Source organism: Hylobates moloch, unplaced genomic scaffold, assembly GCF_009828535.3.
Source record: "Hylobates moloch isolate HMO894 unplaced genomic scaffold, HMol_V3 SCAFFOLD_4, whole genome shotgun sequence".
NCBI classification, from domain to species: Eukaryota; Metazoa; Chordata; class Mammalia; order Primates; family Hylobatidae; genus Hylobates; species Hylobates moloch.
The window spans coordinates 82,048,960-82,062,394 of NW_026652279.1; the positions used below are offsets into that span (position 1 = coordinate 82,048,960).

At 37.0% G+C, this 13,435-nt stretch overlaps 1 protein-coding gene across 1 annotated transcript; it reads right to left on the reverse strand.

The window, feature by feature from the left end:
- Nucleotides 1-1,930: 1,930 nt before the first annotated feature.
- On the reverse strand, nt 1,931-13,394 carry NHLRC3 (NHL repeat containing 3). The gene is made up of 7 exons (XM_032150417.2): nt 13,026-13,394; nt 12,463-12,615; nt 12,032-12,179; nt 9,446-9,646; nt 7,567-7,658; nt 4,883-4,995; nt 1,931-4,377 (listed from the first exon to the last, which is right to left on the reverse strand). The coding sequence occupies exons 1-7, from the start codon at nt 13,347-13,349 to the stop codon at nt 4,125-4,127; spliced, it is 1,284 nt and encodes a 427-aa protein (XP_032006308.1). The 5' UTR covers nt 13,350-13,394; the 3' UTR covers nt 1,931-4,124.
- Nucleotides 13,395-13,435: the final 41 nt, after the last annotated feature.

Below are 13,435 nucleotides of genomic sequence, written 5' to 3' on the forward strand. Positions count from 1 at the left end.
TAAATTAATTTATTTAAATATAACTCATGTAGGACAAGGTTGTTTTATGTGTTACAGTGAGTTTTTTATTTATGAATTACATAGAAGCAGAATTAAATCGTATTACTTCATTGTTTACAATGGAAAAAATAAGTTTTAAGTAGTGTTATTTTTCACTGCACAAATTCTGTTCAATTTTTATACACAAAAGGAGCATCTACATGTCATTTAGTGTTTAGAGGATTAATTTATAAACTCATGGATTCCATAGGAGTAGCTGATGAAGAAATGACTTGAGTCTTTATAAAAAACTTATTTTTCTTATTCGTAAAGTAGCAACCACAAGGTGAATTTTTTTTTTTTTTAAACAACAACGACAACAAAAAACACCTACTAGGGAGAAAAAAGAATAATTCCCCACTAATACAAATTCATTCTTTATTGTACTAAACTCACACATTCAGATTATAGTTTCACCTTCGTTTAAAATAAGTTAATTCACTTCTGGCTGTTAGTCTGAATTACTGAAAAGGTTTAAACTTTTCTTCTTAATTGTGGACAAGTCCAATTAACCAGTAAAAAATTTCCAACAATGCTTGGAAAATGTTTCATCCATAAACCAATTTCCTCAAGATGTAAGCAAGTTGCGGAAAAAAGAAAAACAATGAAAGTATGGTGAACACTGTGGCTTCAATTAAAAAAAAACATCAAAGTATGAAGCTTAGCCCATGGTTGATTTCAAGAAATGCTTATAAGCAGAACGCTACTGACCTCTTGTGTATCAAGAATGTAACGTAACGCAAGTGCCAAAAATGGTATCTCCTAAACCTAAGACAAGGTTTAAGTAGCTTATTTTCCCAACCAGGTAGGGAACTATTAGAGCAGAGGACACTTGCCTGATTGCCTTTATATGTTTGTTGTCTCAAAACTTTTTACTGAATCAATACAGCTGATTATTTTGATTTTTTTTATTGTTGCTGAAAATATATAGCAGAGAATACAAATTAAAGTAATAAATTTAGGACTTTTAAAAACTCTTATTTATTTTGGTAAGCCTAAAAAGCAAAAATTTGAGAGTGTCCATTTTAGTGCTGACTATCCAATCTGTCCTGTTTCAAATGCAAAAGTGCTTAAAACCAGCAAAGGCAAAACAAATTAGGACTTTACTGCCTTAGCCTTACACTACATTGCTTGAAGCAGTCTTTTAATCCGCTAAGTGACCTAAGAACATAATCCTAGCACTTTGGGAGGCCGAGGCAGGCGGATCACCAGGTCAGAAGATCAAGACCATCCTGGCTAACACGGTGAAACCCCATCTCCACTAAAAATACAACAACAACAAAAAAATTAGCCGGGCTTGGTGGCGGGTGCCTGTAGTCCCAGCTACTCAGGGGGCTGAGGCAGGAGAATGGTGTGAACCCGGGAGGCGGAGCTTGCAGTGTGCCGAGATCGCGCCACTGCATTCCAGCCTGGGCGACTGAGCGAGACTCTGTCTCAAAAAAAAAAAAAAAAAAAAAAAAATTCGTGGTAAATCTTTGTTCGCCATCAGATTTCATCCAAGTTTTCTCCGATCGATAAATATTCCACTTGAAAGACCTAATCTGATGGTACAGGTAAGGAAAGATAGAGCTAAATCTATAGCCTTTGGTTTTCTAATTTAGAACACTTTCTCCCCTCCCCTACTCAAAAAATAGACCTAAAAAGTAGAAGTATAAAGATGTTCCACTTTTAATGCAGAAATGTAGATAATTAACTAGTTATTACTGTCAGTTGTACCCTCCCACCACCTCAAAACAAGCTACATCCTTTAAATGTTCTAAGCAACTTCTAGTCTTATTTATGCACATCAGCTTATAACCTATATGTGTGACAAGTGGGATATTCTTTCAGCATCAACTTGTGATTTCATAATTGTTGAAATTCTTTAAAGGAATAAAAAGTTACAGACTGCTTTTGTGACAATAAAATCAAACTTTAATTGGGGAGCCAGATAATATTGCCTTTTCTTTCCAAAATTTTAATTTATACTTTTTAGTAGAAAACATAACACATTTCTCATTCATTTAACCAATTAATCCAAAGGAAAAAAGTGAAGTACTATAATCACAGGTACACTAATAAACACTTTTACAAAGATATTCAGAAATATTTGCAGCCGGTTTTATAAGACTCTGATATAAAACAAAGTAAAATAAAACATTTTGAAATGGCAAAATCGGTTTACCTAGCCTAAATTGCTTCAAAGAGACATTTGCACTTCTTGTCCTGGCTTAATAAAACAAAGTAAAATAAAACATTTGAAATTTCAGAATCAGTTTAGCCTAAATTGCCTCAAAGAGGCATTTGTATTTCTTGTCCTGGCTTAAAAACAAACCCTGAAATTACTTTTCTTTTATCCAAATCAATTGACCATATTAATCTGCATAAAGTCTATGAGGCTACGTTGTGATAAATGCTATAAACACAAAATTAAGGCAAATCTGATAGTTACTGTCAGATAAATAGCACATTTAGAAGGCCCTTTGTTAATCAAATGCCTCTAATGTATCCAGAGGTATAGATTTCAAAGGGCAAGTCTGTATCTGTTGCACATCTGATTCTCACAGCATTCATGAAAGAGGAGACAATGATGTTCCCAATTCACTGAAAACTAAGGTGACTTGTTTAAGGTCATACAGTCTGATCGGTGGCACAAACACATTTATCAATAGCCTTGGAATACAGAGTACAGGGCTTCCTGTTGGTAGATACACCTTCCTAACCTCACGGAGATGTGATCCAAGTATCAAAACAAGTGTGAGTCCCTTCAGGTCTGGAAAATACTCCAGCCATAACAGGTGAAGAGCAAAGTCAGCTCAAGATTTGGCATATGCTACACAATTTACAGTAAAACACTGGGAAAAGCAGGAAGCTGATGTGAGGAAGGGGGAAGAATGATTTGAAAGATTATAAAATGGCAAAGTTCCTCTAAAACCTATAATAAGTTAAAACAAACTGAAAAAAATAAAAAAGGTCTTAATTGGGAAGCCAATATTCAGACCAAAGGAGGGAGTGGGAGGAGAAGATGTAGAAGGAGGAAAGCAGGAAATTATCCATCTTAACAGCTCAAAGGATTTGGCACATATCTATGTTATCTAAATAATCTTGAAATTTCTTTGAGGTAGACAAATGTTAAGAATAAGTTGAGTTCATGAAAAACAAAAAAGAAAGAAAGAAAAAGAAAAAAAAAAAGAGAAGGAAGCTCTACAATCCTTAGTTATTTGTAAAAACCTCTTTTAGTAAAGTGCTTAGATGCCAGCCATTTTATTCCTACATTTAAAGGCTGACTGATGTTAAATATCTTACAGGTAATGGACAAAAGCCAAGTTGGGCTTTAAAAAAAAGCCTAAAAGCCTATCAAAGTTTACAGTACGTTTCTAACTTTTTATACCTTCTTTACTTGGAAATTATTGTTCTCTCCTCCTTGTCCCTTGGTAAGCTCCTCCTCAGTTTTCAAGCCTGAGCTCAAATTCACTTCGGCGAAGTATCCATGATTCCCTCAGTCAAATGCAGCGCTCCTACTCCAAAAGTTCCGCTAAGCTACAAGGTCGCTTTTGCTGTGTTGTGATTGTTTGCCCACTTGTCTCCCCACTGGACTATAAGCTACTCAAAAGGCAATCCTGCTTCTTCATTTTTAAGTCATCAAGACACAGCACTCTGTGGGTACTCAATAGTTAACCAATAGTTCATCTTATTTACAATTTCTCAAGCAGCTCATTTTATGTTAGTTGCACAATCTGGAGGTCTGGAGTTCTTCACATGAAATTTAATAAATTATCCTGCAAGCTCATTTTTATTCCCATTTTCTTTACCCAGGGAGAATCAGTCTACCAGGGCAAATAATGAGCTTACGACCTTAGTCCCTCTTCCCAACCCCATTTTATAGTTACATTCCTTTCATTAAAATATCCTTATGCACTTACAAATAAAACTAAGTCCCAAGAGGGCAACAAAATATAAGATTCTTAATGATATAAAAACAAATCTTGCTGATACTAGATCTTGTATACTAGAAAAATAAATTATTGTGCTTGAACATCATTTTTAAGCACTTAGTGAATTTGAGAATCTGAACTGCCACTTGAAATATTCCCAGGAAAGAAACATTATGAACCAAATGAAGGAACATAGCTATTCAAAGGGACATATTTTTGTACTTGTTTTGCTCCAATTTCTGCCACATAGACTGCTCCAGTCTTTCTGTCGACTTCTAGGAGATGTGGTAAAGCTTGATCTGCTAGTTGGATTGTGCTGATCACAGAACACTCCCCAATGCTTCCCACTGGGGGTGCTGCTACAACTGAGAGCCGGCTAAGATTCAGCTGGGCCACAATCAAGTACTTCCCATCAGGAGTAAACCTAAGAAGAAAGACATTTAACATAATAAATGTCTGTGAAAAAACATAAGGGTATTTTTTTTCAACATTTTAATCCCCTACTGTGCCAAACAACAGTAGGCACCTACTTGCTGAATGATTCTTTTAAGAAGAATTTTAATTTGATCTAATTCTGTTTATGAGGGAATAAGATGTCCATGATGGTAAGCAAAGCCAAAGATTAGCTTAAATTTTTTAAAAGTATCAGTATCATAATGAAGAACTGATGTTAGGCTGGGTTTGATTTTTGTCCTGTGTTTAAACATTTACCATGTAAAGGCTAGAGGAGAGGTCTAGCGTACGTTATTTCTTGTTTTCACTTTATCTGGCATCTGAAAATCTCGCATATCAAATTCCTCTGTATATTTCTATTTTCCCCTAATTCAAAATTAACAATAAATATTTTAAACTTTCAGCTAGCTATTCAGAGGAAGTGAGACACATACACTAACTAAAACAAGCATTTTGCAATAAAATGAAACAATTACCTGACTGAAGAAGGTCCCTCTTCTGTGAAACAATTATTCCATGCTCCTAACCACTCCCCAGTGTCTTTATCAAATACTTGGATTCTTTTATTTCCTCGGTCAGCAACCCACACCTGAGAAACACACAAAAATGTCAATTGAAAAATATCCATAATATGAGAAGGAAAAAGGGAAAAGAATGTTTACTTTCATTAGTTTCACATACATTATCTCACTTAAGAGGATTCCGAAGAAGGCAGTATAAGTCCCATTTTCAGATGAGGAAAAACTAAAGTTCAGAAAGGCTGCCATCTCTGAAGTGAGCTTACAAATGGGAAAGGCACAACCCAAAGCTGTCTTAACCCAAAGCTTACAATACTCTGTCTACTGTTCTAAATGTGTGAATAACTAAAAAGCTGGAGTACTCTACCATAATGCAGGGGATCAGTAGATAATGAAAAGTGACAACATTCATTCATTCCTCTAACAAGCATTCATTTTTCAATGAATACTACTGGCTTGTCAGCTCCTGGGCCAGGCAACATGACAAAGAAAAGCAGCTTTACTTCTCAAGAGCTCAAGATAGTAGGATGTGAGGTATTCCTTCATATTGCAGTATCATTAAACCCATACCTGCTATTACCAAGGTATGTACAGAGTGCTGAACCAACTAAAGAAGAAGCCTGAGATATTTTAGCAACATATAAAGAACAGTAATAGGTTTAATTTAGGTTTGTTATAGGCTGTAACGGGTTATTAAGGAACTTGTTATAAGACAAGAAGCGAGATGCATTCTAAATGACATTTCATGGCTACATGCATGCAGCTTAAAGCATAAAGGGAAATGGTTTTTGATGACTTGTGGCCAGGGTTACAGAGAGGTATGAAAGAATGGACTGGGAGTGGGTCAGTCCTCTTTACTTCTACCTCCCTGCTTTTGGTCCTTTGGATTTCTTGGGTTTGTAGACTGAGAGATTATTTCTTCACAGGTAACCCTGACTACAGCTTCATCAATGTGTGTGAATTTTGGTAGCCATTGAATTCATCTCCAATCAGAAACAAATCACAACTCACTACACCATTTAAGACAGATTGTTGATGCCAAAATAAGCAATTTCTCAAGGTCTTTTCCTGATCTATGATCCTTTAGTAAAGATGGGTTTTCTTAAAGATTTTGAGATTAGTATCCCAGACAAATGACCAAGGAAGAAGTATAGTTTACACATAGGATGATACTTTAGATTGTTAGCGTCATCTTTCCTGCTCAACACTCAATGAATTTTGATTATGAGAACTCTTGTTTAACACATAACAAGAAGTCTGGAACTGACTAACCTTTCATATAGGGTTGTGGTGATGATTAAATGAGTTAATTATGTAAAATGCTCAGAACAGAATTGCTATTGTTATAAAACACAATTGTGTATAACTGACACTCTTTATCACTCAGGAATGCCAGAGTACCCCCATCAGATGATTTCCAAGGCCTTTCAGAAGGGTATTCCTCACCACGATGAATTTACCTGGGTCGAGGTCTCGCATGCTCTGAAATTTGATTTTTTTTCTTAGCACACAACGAGTCACCCAAGCTAAGGAGGATAATGTGCAAAAGCTTAATTCAAACTTTCCAGTTCCCAATTTACCTACAAAGTTCACATGGTTGATTAACATCTTATGGCAGATCAGAAGATTTAATGATCAAAACATTCTCATTTTTGTCAATCAATTACGATTAGGAAGCCAAGTCATAATTAGAAGTTTGTTTGCTGAGCACTGAATCGGAAGTAGAAATGGATTAAATGCCTTATGGTATGAAGGCAAGTAGCTTAATGCATCCATTGTGTGTCAAGACATTTAGTCATTTAATAAATAAATATAACTACTATGTACTAGGCACGAAGAAATAAAGCAAAAGAGATTCAGTAAGCACTCTCAACAGCCTAACATCTATTAGGGGAAACAGACAAATGATTACAATATAGCATGATAGTTACTATGACAGGAAGTACAGGCTGCTATAGGAAAAGAGGAGGAGAAACTAATACACAAATTTTTTGGTGGGGGTTTCGTTGTGAAAATGTAACCTCAAAGAAGTGAGCTCTATGCTTAGAAGTTGAGTAAAGGCAAAAGAGATAGTAGTGAATAGGGTAGAAAAGAGAGAAATTGATTGAAATTTGTTAGCTAAAACTTTCTGTTCCCTAAACAATGTGGAGCTAGTGAGAACAAGAGTTAGCCTAGGTAGCTCTTTTTCAAACTTCCAAGGTTAAGCTCTCCCACTCCACTTTAGATCAGCACATTTTTTTCTTGAGAAGTGAAAAGACATTCAAACACTTTTAGTGGAGTTTTTCCAGTAAGAGGGCAACTTTTTCTTTCAGGTAACTTTACGTTCAGATCCATTATTTGTTCCTTCTATCCTTTTAAATGGTACAGGAAATCCATTTTGCTCATTTCTAAATATTTGGGGAACCCCCTCACTATAGGACCCAAACATTTGTAAGAAAGTATGTGTGCACACCCAGCCCCTCAGTAATTACCCAGACACACCCACTAACACACATGTATCCACATACCCAGACACACATGTATACCACAATCTATATATACATGCCCGGACACACACACACACACACACACACACACACACACATACACGCACAAACATATTCAGACACACAGTCCCAGACACAATGACACTGTATTTTTACCCGACCAGCTGAATCAAGTGTAACACTGTGAGGTATGTTGAACTTAGCAGGCCCCGTCCCATTTTCTCCATGCAGCCAAAGGATCATGAAATCTATAAATGGTAAAAATATATAGTCAGAGCAACATATAGAATGTCTCATGCATTTGCATATTTTATGAAACAGGTTACAAAGAACTATTTAATTACACTGCTGGTTCACTTGACTATGCTTTCTCGGCTTTCCTGTCTATATGTCCATTTGCCCATTTCTTACAATTTTTTTTTTTAAAGTTCCTTCTCTGCTTTAGGGAATTAATCTACTTCTTTAATTATTATCTCCACTTGAATTTTTCATGACTGCTTCAAAATCATTGTTTAGGGTTTATGCCATCCTTTCCCTAAAACTGGTTCCCCTTCCCAACTTATCTGTTACTTGATATTAGTATTCCACAGACCTTAAAAATTCACATTATGATTTTACCACCTATCTCCTTTATTACCCACTATGGTGGGTTCAACTGTGGTCCTTTAAAAAGATGTCCAAGTCCTAACTTCTGATACCTGGGAATGTGATGCTATTTGGAAATAGTTTTTGCAGGTAAAATTAAATTAGGGATCTCATGAGATCATCCTGGATTTAGGGTGGGCCCTAAATCCTTATTAAGAGAACGAAGGGAAAGACTGGAGGCACAAAAACACACAGAGAAGAAGGGGCCGCCATGTGAATATGGAGACAGACGTCAGAGTTATGCTGCCACAAGCCAAGGAATGCTTGAGCCACCAGAAACTAGAAGCGGCAAGGCAGGACTTTTAGAGTGAGCACGGTCTACCAGATTTCTGACTTCTGGATTCCAAAACTGCGAGAATAAATTTATGTTGTTTAAAGCCACGCAGTTTGTGGCAATTTGTTATGGCAACCACAGGAAACTAATACACCCATATTCAATCTGTCTCCTAGATTTCGTTGTTTCTTTCATTGAATTTTTTGGATTCTTGCTTTATCCTTACCCTACACTTCCCTTTTAACTGTTATCAACCAAATTCAGTTACTAAATGATAAATTGACTACACAGCCTCCAAATGACAGAGCTCACTTGTAATAGATCCTAAAAGAATGTGTTATAAAACCTGCTGCTGTAACATCACTTTCCTACTAAGAAAACCTCAAAAATGTTATAGGCAAAAACATGGCTTTAATAATCCTCAAATAAGACTTCAAAAACATCCCAAATTGTATTTTCTGCTGCTGAAAAAGTGCATCTTCACCTTCTTTCCTGCTAATAAGTGCCTGTAGACCATGCATGATAAACTCTCCATGAATGTTCCATCCACCCTCCCTTCTCCTCCCACCAAAACTAGTTTAGTTCAATAACTACTTCCTTCATGACATCTTGTTCTACTTCTCCAGGCAATTTAGTTTCTCCTCCTAAGTCCATTTTGCTTTAAGAATCAACACCATAGACTACATTTCATTGTTCCATACATAATAGATCTGCACCTCCTGATACTAGAGAGGACACAGAAAGGGCACTCAATAAAATGCTTGCTGATTAATCAGCCTGTAGGATACTTGACTCTGGGATTCTAGGTTTCTAATTTCTACATGCTTAATTGAATAGGATACACACTTATCTCCTGAGCCCACCAGAAATTCTCATACTGTTGCCAGTTACTTTTGGAGGAATCTCCTGGCCTTTGGTGAAGAATAAGTGGGCCTGTTATCAGGATCATTTATTGTGGGCAATCATACCCATCTTTTTTCAGTTTTCTTGTAGTAATACACTTAGCTCTTTACACAGCGCTTCATACACAACACTTAAAACATTATACCAAGTATCGAACAAATTAAAATCAATTTATAATATTTTTATAATACCATAAACAATTAAGTCATGTACCTTGGGACAGTTTGATCAATCTGTTATTCAATCCTCCATCTCCATCCACAATGTAAATATCTCCTGTGTCCTCTACATATAATTCTGCTGGGTTATCAAACTGCAAAGGATTCAAACCAGTGCCTTTTTTGCCTGGAGTACCCAAGACTTGAACAAGATCACCAAAAGAACTGTATTTTTTAACAGTATGACCAAAGAATCCTATAAAGATAGATATGTACATCTCACAAATAAAATCACTATACAAACATTCAGATTTTTCAAGTAAGCTAAGAGCAAAAATTTGATAGAAGTAAACAGTAACAAATAGTTGATAGGCTTAGGAAATTAACGTATAATTGACAAGCACTATAGCTTCTTCATAAATTACAGCCAAATTTGATCACGAATTAAAATTTCCATTAGTCCAAAATAAGTGGATTCTAAATTCAAATAAATAACATCCCCATAATTGACTCATTATACAGGAAACTCGGAATGTTAACAAAGTATTGGTGCACCATTTTCTTTTTTAATCTTATGACCTTGAATAAGCATTGCTTATGAAAGGAAATCAAGAAGAAAATGTAAAGGGAACAACTTATATTTGAAACTGTTATTTCAATCACTCACATACAGATCTTAAATTTCAGTAAGTCAACAAAAACGTTCTCTATGGTACAGATTTTTTTTTTAACTGCATTTTCACCTTGTGGAGACATTCAAAATTCAACCCCTCAACTTTTGTTTGCTAAGAAGAAAATAATCTTTGTAAATCATGAGTATCTTATTTTCTCACGTTAAAATTTCTTTAAGTTAAAATTATCTCACAAGCAAGAGCATACAGCAGACTATTAATAAGGGAATATCATAAAGCAGTGAACAGAAATCAATTGGAAGGTACATATGCCAAATTAATTGATAGGTATTCAAAAAACAAACTGGATACATTGAGCTTACCAGAAAGAAAGTGAATCAGCTTGCATTACAATTCTATGTTAAATAATTTATTTACTATTATACTTTTGGACAGTTGAGCTAAAGTTTATAGCAATAAAAAACACATAAGCCTCCAACTTTCTAAAAACTAGCAAAAAAGACTACCAATAAAAAATTTTCTCAAAAAAAAAAAAGGCTAATTTGTAGCCATATTTTTCAGTAGAGGAAATTTATTCCTTTGGGAAATAGGAACATAAAACTGTCTTCAGATCTCTGGGTAGAAAATTCGCTGTAATGGAAAAAATGAAGAGATCGTCTGTGCTCTTTTTATTTCTGGGAATCAAGGAAGTCTTATTTTTAAAAATCACATGAATAAAATGAACTCAAAGTAACGGTCTTTAACAGTAGATCTTCAGGAAAAAAGTGAAAACAGACTCTCATTACAGTATTAACAATTCACTCAGTGATAATCTATAGATTTTTTTTGGTTGAACCAGAATCGTACTATGTAAAACACAGCATGAAATAAATGGGCCATCAGCTGAGGCCCAGAAATCTTATGGGTTCTGAGAACAGCTGTGATAATGGCCCTACTTACAGAAACTGAGAACTCATTATCTCTAAAAAATGGTATCTGAATCAGCCAGGACTGTAGAACCAGGATGTCCCTCAATTCAAGAACGTAACTGGGCCAAGGAATACTAGAAATAATGTTTTTATAATCCCATTTCTTCCTGAATTCCTAGGGTAATGCTAGGATATCTCAGGTATTGCCTTGTCTTAAGCTACAGCCACAGGTGAATTGTTCCTCTGAAAACTTTCTCCATAGCTGCACATTCAGTTGTGCTCACTTCATTTTTCAGCTTTTTCTACTAAAAATATTTGATGGCAAGAAGATTTCAGACATGCTTCAGTCAGTAGAATTTCAGAAACATTAACACCAGTTTCTGCAATCTTTGCACTTTGAGCAACAAAGCAGTTACGATTTCACAATCTTTTATGAAAGAGAACTGGAAAAGGAAAATAAGAGTCGAGGATTCCAGTCATTGCTTTTAGAGACTGCCACTTTATTTGGCTTCAGTTTAAGAGTTATTTAATCTGAGAAGAGCAACTGATGCTTTAAAGAGAAGTCCCTAGACAAGTTCAAGGAAAGATCATATTAACAGGCTCCTTGTCAAATTTCTTTCCTTCTTTTTTTTTGAGACGGAGTCTCGCTCTGTCACCCAGGCTGGAGTGCAGTGGCGCGATCTCGGCTCACTGCAAGCTCCGCCTCCCGGGTTCACACCATTCTCCTGCCTCAGCCTCCTGAGTAGCTGGAACTAAAGACGCCCGCCACCACGCCCGGCTAATTTTTTTTTTTGTATTTTTAGTAGAGACGGGGTTTCACCATGTTGGCCAGGATCGTCTCGATCTCCTGACCTCGTGATCCGCCCGCCTCGGCCTCCCAAAGTGCTAGGATTTCAGGCGTGAACCACCGCGGCCGGCCCTTGTCAAATTTCTTAATTCCACATAAGTACAATATAAAGTTTGTTAAAAACATGTGATTTCGTGAATCGTTAAAGAAATTACAATTAGATTCAGCAACTCTGATTTTAAACAATACAAACAAGGACATGTGCAAAGATGCGATTTCCAGTAAGATAATTTAATAGATATTACTATACATACCACTTCCTACATCCGTGATCCAGACGGATTGTTCATATAGAGTACTGGCTGCAAATATACCATGAGGTGTGTCAACTGTATAATTCCAGGCTCGTAGTAAATATCCATCCTCTGTGAACACTAATATCTTTGGGATGTTATCCCCTCTCTGAAGGTATACAAAAAATAACTTCTTAGGATCAGTTTTAAGGAAAGGTAATCTGTATCTTGGCGAAGAAAAAAAAATAACTGAGAATATTACTAATGTTTCAAAAATCACTTTCAAAATCTAACATATCTTTCACATTCGTAATCAAAATACTTGAAACCAACTCAAAAATAAATTGCACAATTAGCATGATATAAACGCATATGGTCAGTTACTACAGCAAGACAGGAAGGCTGTTGTATCCTTTGTGTTCATAATTTTTTTAAATCTCTATGTTACTTACTTGACCTATGTAAACCAATCCATTGAGGGAGTCAACTGCAACACAAAATGTTGTTCCGGTAAAATATTCTGGGTGCTTAGGCCAACCCACATCCAGCCGGTAAAGAATTTTCTCAGTTCTCCAGGAAACTGCAAAAGTAAAGTTCCTCAAAACCTGAAACAAAATCAGACAATTCAGATTTAGTTTACCCTCTAGGTAAGAACAAAAAAAGGGCGGGGGCGGGGGGGAACAGGGCTTATTGTTAAGCATGCCTTGACAACCAGAAGTTTGCTGGAGTGAAATAATTCCAAAGAAATGAGCTTAGATGCCTGAAGACCAACACGACCACAATACAAGTCTGCAAATTATTTGAGGGTGTAGTAGGAGTTGGGAAAGAGGAAAATGGCGATGTAACATATACAAATTTTTAAACTCAGAGTCAAGGCAGTTCGGATCCAGGTGCAGGCTTTGAGACAAGCTACTGAGGGAACCAGGGCCTGCCACCTCCATCCCACGACCGTGGCGACGCCTCCCAACAGGGCCCTCCGCACACCCAACAGTCATTTCCTCACTACCCAACTCACTGGAGAGCCACAAAAACTCGAATGCAAAACCAGAAATGCAAGAAAGAAGCCAGCACCGGCTACGCAGACCCAGAATCTCGCCATGACCAGACGGGCAGCCAGGCGAGGGAGGGTCCGCAGGTGCCCGGGGGGACCCGACAGCCTCAGGCCCGAACGGTTTGTAGCGGCACAGAGGGTCTGCCCAGGGCCCGAAGACCCTATCTCCAGTTTCCCCTCCCTGGAGGCACGAGCTTTCAGTACGAAAGGGAACAGAGACCAGGGCGAATGAAAATCAAAGAAGACCGGTTCCGGACTTCGTATGCATTTCGGGGTCCCCGCCCTCATGTCAGGTGCTTCGGGCTGACCCAGTGACCACCCCTTCCCGCCCTCGGGGCAGTCCGCGCCGCTGACTTCTAGTGGCCACCAACGTA

Bases quoted from the DNA above. Each gene is read 5' to 3' on its own strand.
- NHLRC3 (XM_032150417.2), bottom strand. From the start codon at position 13,349: ATGAGGGCGGGGACCCCGAAATGCATACGAAGTCCGGAACCGGTCTTC. The intron at 7,659-9,445 runs GTACATGACTTA...TACCATTTATAG, and splicing joins ATTGATCAAACTGTCCCAAG to ATTTCATGATCCTTTGGCTG. The intron at 4,996-7,566 runs GTAAAAATACAG...TGTGTTTCTCAG, and splicing joins CACTTGATTCAGCTGGTCGG to GTGTGGGTTGCTGACCGAGG.